We start from the raw sequence: 16,299 nt of genomic DNA, 5'->3' as shown, positions 1-16,299 counted from the left end.
CCCCACAGAGAGATCGATAGAAGAGGAGGAGGAGGCGTTAAATATAAGGCAAACAATTATCCACCCTGAAATACAGAAAAATTAAGAGGAAGGTCTAGGCAGCCGAGCAAAATTATAAATTATATCCACTGTCTTTTTGGCAGGTGTCCTAGTTAAAATAGAATTAAATGTAGAAAAGGTAGCAAAGAAATCTAGAGTAGTCATGGAGTAGGACCACAATAAATAAAAAATTAGTCCTTATATAATCCACCCACAGGTTGCTGGTTTTAAAACAGAAGCTAACCTCACCCCAAGAACCAATTGAGTTCTAGCCTTTCATTTATGCCCCAGGGGCTACTGTGTCTAATATGTAGGTCCATTTTGCTTCTTTCTGTAACAGAATTCTCTCTCTGTCTCCAGATAAATAACATAATACAAATAACAGATCATGGGAATAAGTGTTTCAGACATAAAAGTAACATTTAGGAAAAGGAGTCCATGCCCCGAAGAGCTTACATTCTAATTGGTAGGTAGGAAGAATGTACAGAGACAGTAGGAGGGTATTCTGGTAATTGTGTCTGCAAGGGGCCAAGCTTTATGTATCAGGTGTTTAGTGTTAGCCACGGAGCTACTCATATGCTAATGAGGGAGGTAGATGAAAACAGAGAGCAGTGGGTTAAGGAAGCTGTGCTGGACTACATGGCACCACTATGTAGTGGTCAGGCACATTACACTGAAGAGAGGATGTCTTATCTGATCATTGATGTAGGGCGCAACACATACAGTACATGGGCCGAGTGGAGTACGTGAGCGAGAAGGGAAAGAAGCCCTGCTATTTGGTCACTGTACCGGATCATGAAGGCAGCTTACTTAGGAAGCCTGATGCTTCACATTACTATTAAATATATGAGTCAGTATTCTCTAAAGGAGAATAAAAACACATAATAGTGAACGTGTGCAAATAGGAAAAGATTGAGCAAGAACACAAATATCCATATAATATATTATTGTTTTGTCAATACCATAACGTATGTATGATGGAAATAATGCCTGGGCCTGGAAGGTGTTGGGATCACATGACAGAATGAGGACCTTGCTACAGTTAAATCTGCCCAGTTACTGGGGCAGAAGGGCTGGCTCCTCCTCCCGTATAAAGATGTGGGTTCCTCTAAATTATAGTCAGTCATGGAGTGAGTATGGAAGCCCTAGTCCAGTCATACTGTACCAAGGGGGGTGTTGAGACCCCTGGGGGAGGGAAATCAAAAGAGTTCATAAAGTGATCCAGAGAGAGAAGGACCCCAGAGGAGTTCCCTGCTGCAGGAGATCCTTTTATTATAGAGGGACTCCTAGGGGATGTAGGTTCCTTAGAGTCAGCTGGAAAGCCAGGGAGGTGAGAGAAAGGAAAACCCTCCTGGCCTTGATCTAACAAACAGAGATCAGATTCCTGAGATGCAGGGTCCTAGATCTAGGTAACCAAGGGAGGCTACTCTTGCGTGGAGGTGGTGGACACCATACTCCATGTTCAATGAAAAGCGTGAGGTCCTATGTTTCTCCTTTTCTTGCATGGAACTCTTTCCGGGGGAGAGGGGGGAGGTGTTGAGACAGTTACTATTGGCATTATGCGCTGTTCAATTGTGCTCACTGAAAACCTGTTCCGACTATGCTGTATGCTGACTCTTTTGTACTATTGGCGGAATGCCCTATCCATTGTTCTAAGACAGGGGTGTGCAATCTTTCCCTGCTGAGCCAACCTGCCTGTTTCCCTCCCTGCTCGAGCCCCCCCTCCCTTACCTTGTCACCGGCTCTCGGCGTCAAGTGACGCTGCGGGGTCACATGATGTCTGTAAGGAATCGGGGAACGTCCTTTGCGACGTGTTCCCTCCTTACCTGGCTCCACGCTGCTACTGGCACGTGCGCACACCCCCACTCTGGTTACAGAGCGTCCGTGCACGCGTAGCTCTTATGCAGCGCCACGGAGCTTGGATGCGCTGAGCTCTCCTTGGATGTGCCGCGTGCTTGGAGCTTGGATGCGCTTCGCACCCCCCCTGATGCGCCGCGCTCCTCCAACATGCAGCGCGCTTGCGTGATGTCGCGCACCGCCCCCAGGCTGCACGGCAACTGATCGGCATGCCCCTTGTCTCGTGCACCTATCGTGTCTCCCGCTGTGCTGCTCCTCCAATATGCCCCCTGCCTGATTGGATCCCTGTCTGTACTTATACCCGACTCCAGCTCTCAGTCATTGCTGAGCATAACCAGTTGTAGCCTTGTGCTGTGCCTTGCCTCTACCTTGCCTTTGCCTTGTACTTGCCTTGTCTTGTCTTGCAGTTTTGTCTCCACGTGTACCAACCCGGCTAGTGTGAACCCCTCTGGATATCGACCTCCCTTGACCTTTACTACGAATACTTCTACAATCCTCGATCACGGCTCCACGGACTTCGACTACTCTAACTTTTACAATCCTCGACCACGGCTTACGGAATTCAACTACGCTGCTCTCTATAACCCAAGACCCCGGCAAGTATACGGATTAATCCTCTCTCTCCAACCCAGACCCGGCTACGTTGACAATCCGCCTTCCAGGCATGCCTCCGCGGCTGTGGGTGTGTGGCTCTACACCTTCCCACCTCAGTACCGGGGTCTTGGCTTGTTTGTGGGTTCACGCAAGCGTTACAATGTCACGTTGCCATGGCGAACATGTCGCCGAAGACAATATAAGTGAAGTTGCAGAGGCTTTACACGATCCCCTAGAATGAATTTAAATGTCTTGGGGGAAAAGTGTGGGGCAGCTGCAACCGCCGCGCTCCCCAGTTTGTTCACCCCTGTTCTAAGGGACTTTAAGAACTGTTGTGCATCAATAAATACCATCAAGTTAAAAACTCCTGGTGTCTTTTTTATTTTTCTGCATCAACACTCCACTCCTCTAACAGCCTTGGCCTGACCCCACGAGAAGACCCTGAGATAAGAGGTAACCCACTGAGCTAACACTCTATGAGTTGGTCTAAACCCTGTCAGGGAGAGTGAAAGAGACTGTTATTCATGTACACCCTAGCTCTATACAGCCGGGTGGGATAGGGTTGTTACACGTATGCCTGCTCTTATGATTTAAATACAGAGTAAGTTTGTCGAAAGGTGATACAAAAGAGAAAACATTTCTTTACAGTCATTAGTCTCAATTGCACATTTAAGAAACTCATTCCAGAAATGGAAAATGTAAAGCACACACCTTTTTTTTTTAAAGTGTCTTTTTAATAGGGTGTTTGCAGATACAGTACATACTGTATAAGAGTGGATATAGAAGAGTCTTCGCTGCCAGTGCTCAAAGTGGAATAAATTGCTTCTCCTTAGAAATGTTTAATAGCTATGTAGCCTAATCATCAAATTCAATTGCACCATTTGTTGTTGGAGGATCCAGGAAAATGTATAGAGAGTAAAACTGTATTAAGGTCAACTGTGCTCATAATTAGGGGTGTGGGTAACACATAGAAAAAGGATGTCAAGGGAACCTAAATAAAATAGGGACCCTGACCCCTATCTAAATAATAACTCCAACAACCTTTAGAGCTAGACCATATAAATGAAATACAGTGTCAAAGACGGGTTACTCACGACCCTTGTACATGCTGTTCTTCTGGTTCTGGCGTGCTCTCAGCCCGACATATGTGAAAGTGGAAAATCACCCTGGATAGGGGGAAAGATGGCGGTGCACAGCGTGCCAACAGATGCCTCATGCGTTCCGGAAGCAGGAAGTAAAGCGGAAGCTGGATGGCGATTTCCAGGGCAAAAGTTTAATAAACAGCAATGAACAGCAAAGACATAGTTTAAAAAGAAAAAACCATCTTGAGAAAGGACTCTGACGCGTTTTGTGCATCCACTGCACTTTGTCAAAGAGTAAATGACCTTTCTCGGGTGCTGACCTTTGAAGCAGATCTTCCACCGGAAGTTCCACCTATCTCTCACTCATTGATTCCTCCATAATGGTATAATGACCAATCGAGGAGCATGGTGAGGTGAGTGACAGTGCTGGCGGTGAATAGAGCTCTACTGTATAAGACTACTGTGTGCTTCCTCCATTGCAAAACCTTTCATATTTTATATTTTGTACAAATTAGTATTTTGGGACGTATATAAGTCAATGAATACTCTATTAAACAGACTACATGGGGCTTATGTACAAAGGCAATTCAGGGGTAGAAGTGATGCAAATTGCATTAATTGTGTTACTCATCTTTGCACCAATTTATTAGGGGGTTTGTCTCGTTTTTTGCACCATGTGTTTCAACTTGGTTTTCCTGGAGCATGAATGGAGGAATTAAGGAGGAATTACACAGTGAACTAATTATAATGAGAGGTATCAAATTCCCCACCAATGTGCGTCACTGTTTGTCCATTTCAAAGTGCGCTACAAAAATGAGCCAGGTCAGGTGTTACTTAACTTTCTTAGGCCGTGCTTATAGTGCTGGCGTTGGCGACGGCGACGCAACCAATGATGTCTCCTGTTGCCGTCGCCGCTAGCAAAAGTTGTAATTTGCTTTCCAGCGAAGTCGTGGGCGACCTGGTGATTGATTGGTTGAGAGGATGTCACATGTGGCAAATTTTACCGGCTTCCAAATTTTGCATTGCTTCTGTCGCGCTTACTATAAGCGTTTGCGACGGCGACAATGCATTTGTTTTGGAGCAACCTCGTCGGCACTATAAGCGAAGCCTAACTTAGAAAATGAGCCTGATGTAAGGAACTGGAGCAACACATTTGGAACATATGAGGCAATTTTGGAGCAAAACTGGATCAGTGCATCAAAATAAGTTGTTCTATGCAATGATATATACACTACCGACACAGTTTATTACACTGCGGCCAGATCCGCAAGCCGGGAGATTTCCCGGCTTGCTAGTGGCCGCCCCTCGGCGTGCCGCGCGTCATAGACGCGCGGTCACGCGTCTTCGGGAGCCCTGGTGTCCCGCGATCGCGGGACGGCGGCAGGGGGTTCCGGGGGACCCGGCAGCGGTAGGGAGAGCGCCCCGATCGGAGGGCGCTCTTCCGCTGCTTCGGCGCGCGCCCGTCACTCTCGGGTGCGCGCCAGGCTACTGCTGCGGCCAAGAACGGGCAAATGCTCGAATAAACTTGGCCGCAGCAGTAGACCCCAAGATCTCTGTCTTCCTCTCCAGAAGACGTAATTTTCCCGGGTTTGGATGGTAGTAAGGCTAAAACATAACGACACATTATTGGAAGCTAATGTACAGTAATGCTGTGCTACAATAACGTGACACTAAGCCCATCCATGCTAATAAGATATACAGTACAACGGAGGTTGGTTTTGTATTTGATTAGCTTTGAGGTTATACATTAACCTCAAGGGGGAAAATTTCTAGTGTTTTAGGTACTGTCCCGTTATGGGGCCTGATGTAACCTAGTTTTGTGAATTTAACTCTATAGAATAAACCATGCAAGTGGTTTTTCTCCCCTCTATTAAGTCAGTTTTAAATACACTACCGACACAGTTTATTACACTGCGGCCAGATCCGCAAGCCGGGAGATTTCCCGGCTTGCTAGTGGCCGCCCCTCGGCGTGCGACGCGCGGTCACGCGTCTTCGGGAGCGTGCGCCCCCTGCACGCGCGTCCCAGGGCTCCCCGAGGGAGCCCTGGTGTCCCGCGATCGCGGGACGGCGGCAGGGGGTTCCGGGGGACCCGGTAGCGGTAGGGAGAGCGCCCCGATCGGAGGGCGCTCTTCCGCTGCTTCGGCGCGCGCCCGTCACTCTCGGGTGCGCGCCAGGCTACTGCTGCGGCCAAGAACGGGCAAATGCTCGAATAAACTTGGCCGCAGCAGTAAGAGTGTTTGGTTTCAATGGAACAAGGTGAATGGTTGTTAAAGGTTTCTGCACATGCTCCTATCTGCATCGTCCCAAAGGCGGACGCCTGATGGGGTTCCGCAAGAGCTGCTCCACTTTGCACATAACCAGCGTGCAAAGGGTTAATCTCAAAGTGTTAATCTTACTGCAGTGTTTCGTCAGCCCCACCCTCTGGAATGCCAATGCCCTGGAGGAGAAATGGACTCTGAAATCGCAGCTACATTCAATCTGAACCCCTTCAGTCTACATCTGCGTTTTCCCAAAGGCGCACAGCCGAAGGATAGCTAAAGGGTGTGAGCCACCATTGTCTGCCGATAAAAGGGTTGGAAAGTTTCAGATTGAAATACAGCAATTTTAACAACTCTACCCAATTTTCCAACTCTATCTGTCCATGAAATGTCTGTGAATTGACTGTATAACCGTGTTCATTTAATGTAACCATGTATTTGTTATAACTCTGTACCCAGGACATACTTGAAAACGATAGGTAACTCAATTTATTACTTCCTGGTATAACATTTTAAAAATAAAATCGCAAGAGGTCTAAATAAATACTTAAATCTGTCTACAATCTCTTAATAGGTGACTTATTTTATTGGTCCACTTTTATGTACCACAAGTTCATATTCATCATTTGTAACCTCCTCTGAATTTTTGTGATCTCATTCCTCCCCCGCCTTCTTTTCCTAATATATAACAAAAAAAACCTCTGACTAGAGTGTAACATTGAGGTCTCGGGCTGCATTAATATCACACCTATCTGCACTGACCTCTCCGGAATCCTCTCATAATGAGATCCCTTCTGCAAGTTCTCTGTGTCCTTTCAGCTCTTGTAGCGACAGGTAAGTCTGTTTCTACTAAGAAGGGACATGCTACTATTATTGAATTTTGTGCTGTTTAACTCTTTCAAAGAGGATGAATTACTAGTACTGTAAGCAGTATACAAAATACATAATTAATCCTTTGTTGTTGGAGCTGCACGTAAGAAGTATGGTTTGTGCTCCTGCACAATAAAGTTGGTAAAAAGTATTATCTTATAATCTGTGATTAGCATTTTCTTATGAGAAATAATATTTTATTTGTAGGGGCATTGAACAGCCTTGGTTAACACATTCCCTCCATTACAAATTATAGGAGATAATTATACATGAATGTGCATAAAGACAGATAATATATAACTGTGTATATTGTATCTCAGGATGCAGGTTAGTAATTACCCTTTTTCAGTGGTGGGGTTCAGAAATGTTAGCAATGGGTTCTCTCTCCCCTTACCGCCCTTACATAGTGAAAAATCATAATCAGCTCTCCCCCTCATCAAAAATTGTCCTCCAGCCCCCCCTTGATCAGATCTTTCCAGTCACTCTCATCAGATTTCCCCCAGTCCCCTTCATCATCACCACATCTCCTCTAGTCCCCCTCAGCATACTCGCATCTCCCCTAGTTCATCACCCCCACATCTCCCTCAACCCCTCTCACATCTCCCTCAGATCTCTCCCTCCTCTCCTCAATGCCTGCCTGGCTGGACACAGGTGGGGGGGAAATGGTATGAAGTGGCAGCAGTCCCCCAGCCAGTAGAAGAATCTCTTGAGGCAGAGCATGAGGTAAGGAGCGCTCTAGCGGGAGACACCGGAAGTTCCGGGTCAGACTGCTCGATAGCGCACCTCCCCTGCAGTCCTGCTCTGACAGAAGTGATTCTAGTACTGGTTAATGCACCGGTTCTGTGAACTTGGGAAATTCCAGGAACAGGTTCACAGAACCGAGGCGAACCGGCTGAATCCCACCACTGCCATTGTTATGGAAAGTAATGTAAGATCCACTCCTGTTACGGGCTGCAACACATGCATTAAAGATCCCACCAGCAGTGAAAAGGTTAGTTTTGTTACCATCATAACTGAAAGCCACCAAGCAAGGACCAACACATGAGTTAGGCCTCGGGCATGGTCAGCGCTTATGCGCTGACCCGTGCTGAGGCGTGCTGCTGCTCGGCACTGAGCCCCTGCAGCCGCAATGAGAGCGGCTATAGCAGGGGCTCACGCACGCTTGGGGAAGCATGTGTCTGACTGAGTTTTTAAATTTGGCGCTCACCGGAGCGCAAGGCCGGTCACGTGAGCGGTTCGCCCAATGAGGGCGAACCAGCTCCGTGACGTCACTGGCCCGCCCCCGAAACGCCCACGGAAGGCGCGCTGTGTAATGCCAGGGAAAGCACCGCTTTCCCTGAGCCTCAGCGCGCCTGTGCACTGACAAACCTATGTCCCAGGCCTTAGAGTTAATGGTGCATGATAGGGGGGAAGTCATAGATACAGATAGAAATCTGTACATATTGCTATAATGTATTGTGCTTCAGTTTAGCAGCAACGGGACTTTTGATGAATATTACCCATCATTTTTAGTACATTTCAAGCTCTGTTTTTACATCTAAACATTTTAATAAATGATCCCCAAGGTGTTGTTTACAAGATATTTTTATGTAAAAGTTGTGATATTAAACTGATTTTGTGGTGTGGTGTCAACAAGAATAAGTAAAATATATTAAAATGACACATTGGCATATTTAAAGCACATTTTTAATAACAACTATTTAAACACATTTTCGGGAGTTTGCAAAGAAATTGAAACGTTTGACGATCGAATGTTGACTCATTCGTCCATCTCTAGTTGGGAAAATAGTAAGCCAGATGGTTGTAATATTTGATCAATCTCTATGTATATTTACCAGTATTGTTATCAACTGAAGAAAGTTCAGCCAGTGATGTTAATGATTTATATAAAGTCAACGACGCGGACACTTACTGAGCCTTCAACTACTGACAATATATGTATCTTTCAGGTTATTCTATCGCATGTAAACAGTGTGTGGATACGCATAATACAAAATGCGCTGCCAGCAATAAGAACTGCCCTCCTAATAACGTTTGCATGGCTTCATACATAGAGAACACAGCAGGTATGTTGTATATGTCAATGACTTTAATGTATTAGTGATCTTCTTTTATTTTAGAGGAAAGAAAATTAGATACATTTCATATCCGTCAATGGGAGAGAAAAAGAGATAGAACATTTTAAGTTACAGGGAGATCTCTTTGAGAAACTGGAGCGGTATCAAAACCCTGTGACAGAATAATAATTAGATCCATAGAACAGTTCTGAAGAAATAGCAAGTGCCACATTATCTAGTACATAGCCTAGAATCTATGTGTTAACATTAATCTTGTATAAGAACTGATTAACCAATTTAGTTATGTGCTGTATCCATTTCGGTCAGTTAATAAGAATATTATTTTAATACTTTGTCTGTAGCCGGAAAAGTGGAAACAGTCTCGATCAGAAGTTGTGCGCCAAGAAGCAAGTGTGGAATGTCTGGGAGTATTAGCAATCATGCATTCAAGAGCAAGATAAGCATCACCTGTTGTAAAATTAAGAGCTGCACTCCTCTCATACCCACCTGTAAGTGCCTCAGTGTCATTATTTACCTAACTGTCTGTGCTACCTCCAGTAATCTATCTGTGCCATATTGTATTTCTATCTTTGCTTCTGTGTTACATGCACCACCTGTGTTTAGATACATTTTACTTTTACACACCAGGCATGTCACCATGCAAAGTCACATCTGTATAAATAACCCTGTACCTCACTGGTTTTATTTTCTTTAGGTATTAAGTCCGTAAATTCCAATATGTTTTTTCTCACTATTCTTTCCTACAGTATGTCAGTTCCCTCACCTCACTGGTTCATTGATTACATAATAGTTACATAATAGTCTCATTGCAGTTGGGATAATTGTAATTTTACTGTATAAACATTGTTCAGTGTCTCACTACACTAGGTGGTTACATTGCACATATATTTCTCACTGTGTCTGCACTACTATTATACTGCAAGGACAATGCCCACTTCTGTAAACTATTAGGATTACACTATTCTGCTAAATCTACCCTATGGGCTGGCAGTAAACCCTGGTATTCACAGGTTTGCCAGTAGTTATCATGAGGTTTTCCCCCTTCATTCTTTGGTTCTGCACTTGAGTGACAGGAGGGGATGGCATATCCTTTTGTGGCTGGGCCAGTGGGATTCCCGCTCCCTGGCTGTACTTGTGGGCAGAACCACCCAAAAGTTAGTGTTGTTGCTACCTGTGGCAGGACGGCCTGTAGGCGAGATCAGAGAATAGTCCACACGTTTAGTTTCAGGTTAAAGCAAATGTTAAGTGTTTTTTTTTCTTCATAGCAGAACTAAACATTTGGGCACACAGACAACACAAAACTTAGCAAAATAACAACTACTCCACATTGGTGAACTTACTAACAATCCAAGCCCTATCTATCAGTCTGGCTGGCTATCTCCAGTTCCCAACCTTTTTAACATACACCACATCAGTCAGGAAACAATATTACAGTTCTTACTGTGTTTTAGAAAGAGGCTGGCAGCTTGCATAGGACAGCTATGCAGTCTGAGACAGCCACCTTCCACCAGCATTACATTCCTTATCAAAGGTGGCTGTCAGCTGTCTCCGCTTACTTCCTGATTGCCCAACCATTCTTCCTGGGTTAACCTTCTGAGTCCTGGATGAACACTGTTACACAATATATAGACAAAGGGCTATTTCAGCATCAATTAATTATTGTTTGCTAGTGTTATTATATATTCTTATGTCATGGAACATTCAGTGCTGTAGAAAATGAAACACATTGGTTTAACAAAAAGTGCAAGATTAATACAATGTTGAAATGCATGGGGCAGACAGTAAGAGTAGAGGTGGGTGAATTATTCGCCGACATTCAAGTTAGCTGTGAATCTGCTATCAGCCGCAGATATTCACTGTTCAGTCTCAAAGATGTATCAAAGATGTACATTCCCTTTTTGATTCTTATCCCTGAGCATTCGCAATCGAATTGGAAGTCATGTACATTCAATGTTTAAAAGTGATGGAGACAGGAGGTGAAAGCGAGAGAATGGAGGAGGAAGAGAGAGAGAGAAAGAGAGGAGGATGATGAGAGAGCAGCTGTAGAGACAGAAAATGGGTCACATTTGGCAATAAGGCTATTAGTCTTTAGTCAAGAGCGGGGAGCTAGATTTGTTGGGAGTGGAGAGGGATGGGAATAGTTTCCCCTGTGAGGGTGGTTAGGCCCCCGCAGATGGTGGTGGTTGGGGTTAACCTCTTAATGACCTTTAAAGTTAGTAAAGCATTACATGCCATGCTTTACTATCCACTAAGGTTAACAAGGGGGGTACAGTAGGTAGTGTAGTTAAATGTTGTTATAAAAAACCTTTTATGCCTATGGTGTAACTATTATTACAGAACCCTATGGTAGAAATATTAGTAATGTGATTGCGATGCAAGAATCAACGCGCTATTCACAGTCTTGTTAATTCCCGCACCGCATCAAGTAAAATGATATTACAACCTATTCTGCAGCCACAGGGTCATATGCCGTATATGAATGAGGCCAGATAGCTGAACTCATCCCTCCTTGAAAGCACAACAAGTCCTTTAGTATATTCTTAACTTTATTGAGAAAGTCACAGCAAAATAAAGTGTGCTTGAAGATGTTATTGAGTGGTGAGAGACTGATTCTCTAGGTGATGATGCTTTTGTGTTAAGGGAAGGTCAAACAGATTGCTTTGCAAGGGAGTAGGTAAGATTAGGAGTACTCACTCAGCCTGCATGGATGAAAAGGAAGTGTGTTATTCCTGTCACACAGGAACAGGAACGGGACTGTGCTAACTGTGAACACAGACAGGGGAGTTGAGATAATCCATCTTAGCTAGGGGGAATAGAGAGGTTGTCAGGGCAACCAGCTGTTGGCAGTCTGAAGAGGGGAATGTATCAAAAATGTAAGTTTCCACATGCTCTGGGAGTTACAGATGCAGGGAAAGCAGACATCCAAATAGAAAGTGCTAACAAGCAGAGCTGCAAGGGAAAACAGAGAAATAAACAGTCCTGTTCCAGGACACTCCCCGTCTGGTATCTGGGGATACCACTATAACTAAATTATGTGGAACATATGTAAATACACAACAATAAAGCATAACATGGTGTTTTCATAACAATGTGATACTGGCCGGTACCACTGGCTCCAAGGCCCCTTTTGCAAGGGATGCCAGGTGGGTACACTGTTCAGGCTAGCTGAGTGCCCCACAATGTCTTTCAGAGTCCATAGAACAGGTGGTCAGTTCTTCCTTGCTGGAGTCCAATTCGGACATTAGCAGAATAGTCTCTGTAATGGGCCTTATAAAGGTGTTCACAGCTCCTTGTTTTGTGACTTTTGCTTCGACCTTGCGAAACCTTTCATCTCCGCTTGGGATGGTTTCAATGATAAGTCCCATAGGCCACTAATTGCGTGCTACCTGCTTATCCTTTAGCAGAACAACGTCCCCTTCTTCGATGTCTTGCTTGACAGTTTGCCATTTGTGGCATTCCTGAAGTGTCACGAGATATTCACGCTTCCAGCGGTCCCAAAATGTGTTAGCGAGGCATTGCACCTGCCTCCACTGGCATTTGTACATGTCTTTTGAGTTAAAGTCTCCGACTGGGGTTGGGATGTCTCCTACCTTTTGAGTGAGGAGCATTACTGGTGTCAGAATACTTGGCGATTCTGGATCTGTAGATACTGGGATCAAAGGCCTCGCATTGACAGTTGCTGAAACCTCTGCCATAAATGTGGTTAGCACTTCATGGGTGAGTCGAGTCAAGTTATTTTTTAACATCATAGAATCCAAAATGCATTGAGCCACTCCAATCATACATTCCCATGCTCCACCCATGTGATAAGAATGAGGAGAGTTGAATATCCACGTACACTCCTGGTCACGCAAGTATTTCTGGATGCTGTTGTCTTGAACACCTTTAGTGTTTATTTGTAATTCCTTACATGCTCCAACTAAATGTATTTGTTTGACTGGTCCTCTGATTGCAAAGAATCTTCTGAGGGCGTTTATGAAACTTGATGCGTCCATAGATTCTATGACCTCAATGTGTATGACTCGTGTACTCATACAGGTGAAAATTACCGCCCATTGCTTGCTGTCTGTTAGCCAACCCCTTGTTTTTTGCGAGATGACCATCCAGGGTCCAAAAACATTGAGTCCTACATGGGTAGTCTGCCTGCAGGGGGTCTTCTGAGCTGAACTGCATTGGTTTCAGGCTCAGGGACCCCCTACTTCCCGAGATACAGGCCCTATTACTGGGTACCGGTATCTCCTATGCATTTTATTCCAATGGTCACGTGACGGAGGACATGTAAATGCATAGGAGATACCGGCACCCCATAATGGGGCCTTTATCTCGGGAAGTAGGGGGTCCCTGCTATCCGCTATGGTAATGAAGTTTATTTATTTTTATTGCATAGGATTCATGCCAGGCATCTCTGGTGCTAATATTAATGGATATCAGCTCCTGAGATTCTCGAGATCAATCCTGTACAGGGAAAATGCATTTTTTTTTCTAAGTCCCATCTCGCCGCTTCTCTGCAGGTTTCCAACACCTTCACGCCAACTTTTTCTTGCGTGAGGATTTTGTGATAAAATCACCATTCTAGAGCGGCTCTAGGCGTTGATAACCTAATTACTGCTACTAGAATTGCGCGAGTTTATGAACATGCCGAAAAGCAGCGATTAGTGGCTTATCACTGCTGCCTCGTGAATTTTTTTATGAACAATTTTTTGGGGGCGATTCAGTCTTTTATCACCCACTTATCACCGCTTACTGAATAACAGTAGGCATTTTAGGCGCTAAGTGCTCGATAAGTGAATATTGAACGCTTACTGCATTGGTCCCGTATTCTCTGCAGGGCAGACTTTCCTTATTTCAGAAATGAAGCCTGCTGCTATGCTTATTCAGAACAGAGCAACTTTGAAAAGCCCGCCCGCGCTTCACCGACTCAAGTCACTGGATGGTCTGGTTCTCTGTCTCGGCCATCTCTTTACATACCCTCTGCTGTTCTAATTTCAGCATGGAAGTTAGAGGAGTGACCAGACCGTGGGAATTCCTTCCCACTATCCAATAGAAACAGGGGCTCATCTCTTGCCTGACATCAGAGGAGGAGGTGTGCCAAGCCGGCTCGAAAAGCCGGTGGGCGGGAAATATGGATTAGCCAATGGGGAAGGTGCCTACGAGTGCCATCTTTCCACAGCTAACCCATTGCCACCCACTGGGCAGGCTCCACCAGGTCTGGCAAACTCAAAAGGTGTCCCATAGGGTGCCCTTTGTACTCCGGACCTGGCAACTCGCCCTTCTCCACTCACCAAGGTTTTGTCACCAGTGGACATACTCTCACCTTTGAACTCCGATGTCTATTAAGACATCCTGGATCCTAGGAAGATGCCCAGGCTGACTAGGTAGGAATCCATACCTTACATTTAAAATACATTTTACACTTGGTAATCCAGGCCAGGAATATGCTTAAAGACATCCTAACAGTGAGCTACTATTATGTTTTTAAGGGGAGATATGGCTGGGTTAATATGCATACACGCATCCGCAGAAAGTGTCTGCTTGCCGGATACTTCCACCAAAGAACTGGTAACTTTGGTCCCCAAACCCGTATGCAATTCTGAGCACAGATTGACCCAGATATCCCCCTTAAAACTCACACACCTGAAATCTCTGCTTCCCTGCCAACTTGGAAATGTGAAAACATAAAACACTGTTTAATACAGTCATACATTGGAACGTTAACCCCAAAAACATTATCTTCCTAAACCCTTATTACTTGGGGGAACTTACTGTATACCTGTAGGAACTGTGTCTGGGATACCTTGGTTCAAAAACCAGGATTCTGGGAGACCCTTTGTAGCCCCAGTGCAAGTCAAATATCCCACCTGAAATTTACACTCCCGAAGTTTCATGTTTCTGGGACAAGGGGAACAGCTAAAGCCCGAAACAGGTCAGGTTTTTCCTATACTTTGCATGGGACTTCCATAATACACCCCATCTTCATCTACATATGGGAATCCACAAAGCATATGCGATTTGCGGGTAAAATACCAGTACTACCCGCAATTCCGGTCAGCAACCCTTTATACAATTTTTAACCCTTGATGTCCCCTAACATCCCCCCTTAATCTCCTGCTCCCAAAGTACCTGTCCTGCAGCTATTTCCTAACAGGGATCCTAACTACACCTGGCATCCCCAGCTTACATTCCTGCAGGGGACTGTAAAATGGGCACAAATACAGGGAAATATATCAAGGTGCATAACTAGACCCAAGAGCTGACACTTCAGCCCTTGACATATGGATTTAGGGGCAGCCAGCCGGGCTTCACCTTTATTAATGAAGGCCAGCTACCACTACCGTCATAGCTGTTACTATCACTAAGGTAATGAAGGGGTTAATCCCTCCCGATACCCACCGGTAGGCATAAACACCCACCACGGGCCAAATACAATCTTCACCTACCCCCGCTACCCACAATAAATATTAAAACAAAATACAAACACACTACTCAACAATACACCCATTGATTGCCAGTGTGGTTACCTAAATATAACAAAATATACCAAATATATACCAATATACCACATATAACACCAATGGCAATGAATGGGCACCTCCTCTACCCCCAACAACTCCCCCCCCCCAACACATGCAGTAATCCACATCTGGATAATAGTTCAGTTGCCCATTAAAAATAAATTATCCAGCAAGCATAAAATAAAAGTTGTAGTTATCCCTGCTAGGATGAAGGCCATCTTCATCACCATCCCCCATGTCTTGTCCTCCGTGGGCAGCAACATTACAATAAAAAAAAATAATGGCCACTAACCCCTTAATCACCTTAATAGTTAGTAACCACTATAGTAATTAAAGGGTTAACCCTCTTCCCCCGCTACCCAACTGGGTGGCCTTACCAAGGGCAACTACTGTACCCCCACCCTCTACCCTTTTATTGGCACAGTGGTACATACTGTCCATATAATAAGCATGATTTGCCACTATGGCAGTTAATGGACAACCTAAAAAAAAAACAGCTTTAAAAAAAGCACAATTAAAAAACACAAATCGGCAAAAATACACAACAATTAAAAAAGACAATCACCAAAAATAGAAAGCAATTAAAAAAAAAAAACAATCAGCAAAAACACAATTAAACAAACCTAGCAACAAAAAAACACAAAAAAAAAACAAGCACCAAAAATAAATACAGTAACAATACAATAAAAATAAGCATTTGCTAATAAATGCAATTCTTGTCACTGTATTTATCTATAGCCCTAAAGGGGCATAGATAAACACATTGACAGTGAATGGGCAACCTGAATTAAAAATAAGCAATGTCAAAAGTAAGAAAAAGATTGATTGTATTTTTTTTCCCCATCTTCACCATCCAATTCCGAGTTCAGCAGCAACCTCTTCATTCTCAACGCAATGCTCCTCTACATTTGGTAAGTCCATCTTCTTCTTTATCTTGATCTGTACATTGTATTCCAATAAATCCAATAGGTGGATGTTGTCCTGTCGGCTTCTTAAGGTCAAATAAGAC

The 16,299-nt window shown here is 44.4% G+C and overlaps 1 protein-coding gene across 2 annotated transcripts in view; it reads left to right on the top strand.

Annotated features, from left to right (window-relative positions):
* LOC142497886 (phospholipase A2 inhibitor and Ly6/PLAUR domain-containing protein-like) overlaps positions 1–16,299 on the top strand; it is a 188,938-nt gene that overhangs the window by 151,166 nt on the left and 21,473 nt on the right. The window contains exons 1-3 of one of the 2 annotated variants that reach the window (XM_075606287.1): positions 6,510–6,664; positions 8,650–8,766; positions 9,120–9,266. In XM_075606287.1, the coding sequence (XP_075462402.1) occupies positions 6,613–6,664; positions 8,650–8,766; positions 9,120–9,266 (316 nt within the window). In that variant the 5' untranslated portion in view covers positions 6,510–6,612. Of the gene's footprint in view, positions 1–6,509; positions 6,665–8,649; positions 8,767–9,119; positions 9,267–16,299 lie in introns of those variants that run through there. The other variant, XM_075606288.1, reaches the window with a different exon arrangement.

The sequence above is a fragment of the Ascaphus truei genome, chromosome 6 (genome assembly GCF_040206685.1).
Source record: "Ascaphus truei isolate aAscTru1 chromosome 6, aAscTru1.hap1, whole genome shotgun sequence".
In the NCBI taxonomy this organism is placed as follows: domain Eukaryota; kingdom Metazoa; phylum Chordata; class Amphibia; order Anura; family Ascaphidae; genus Ascaphus; species Ascaphus truei.
This window is presented reverse-complemented; position numbering and strand designations above follow the sequence as displayed.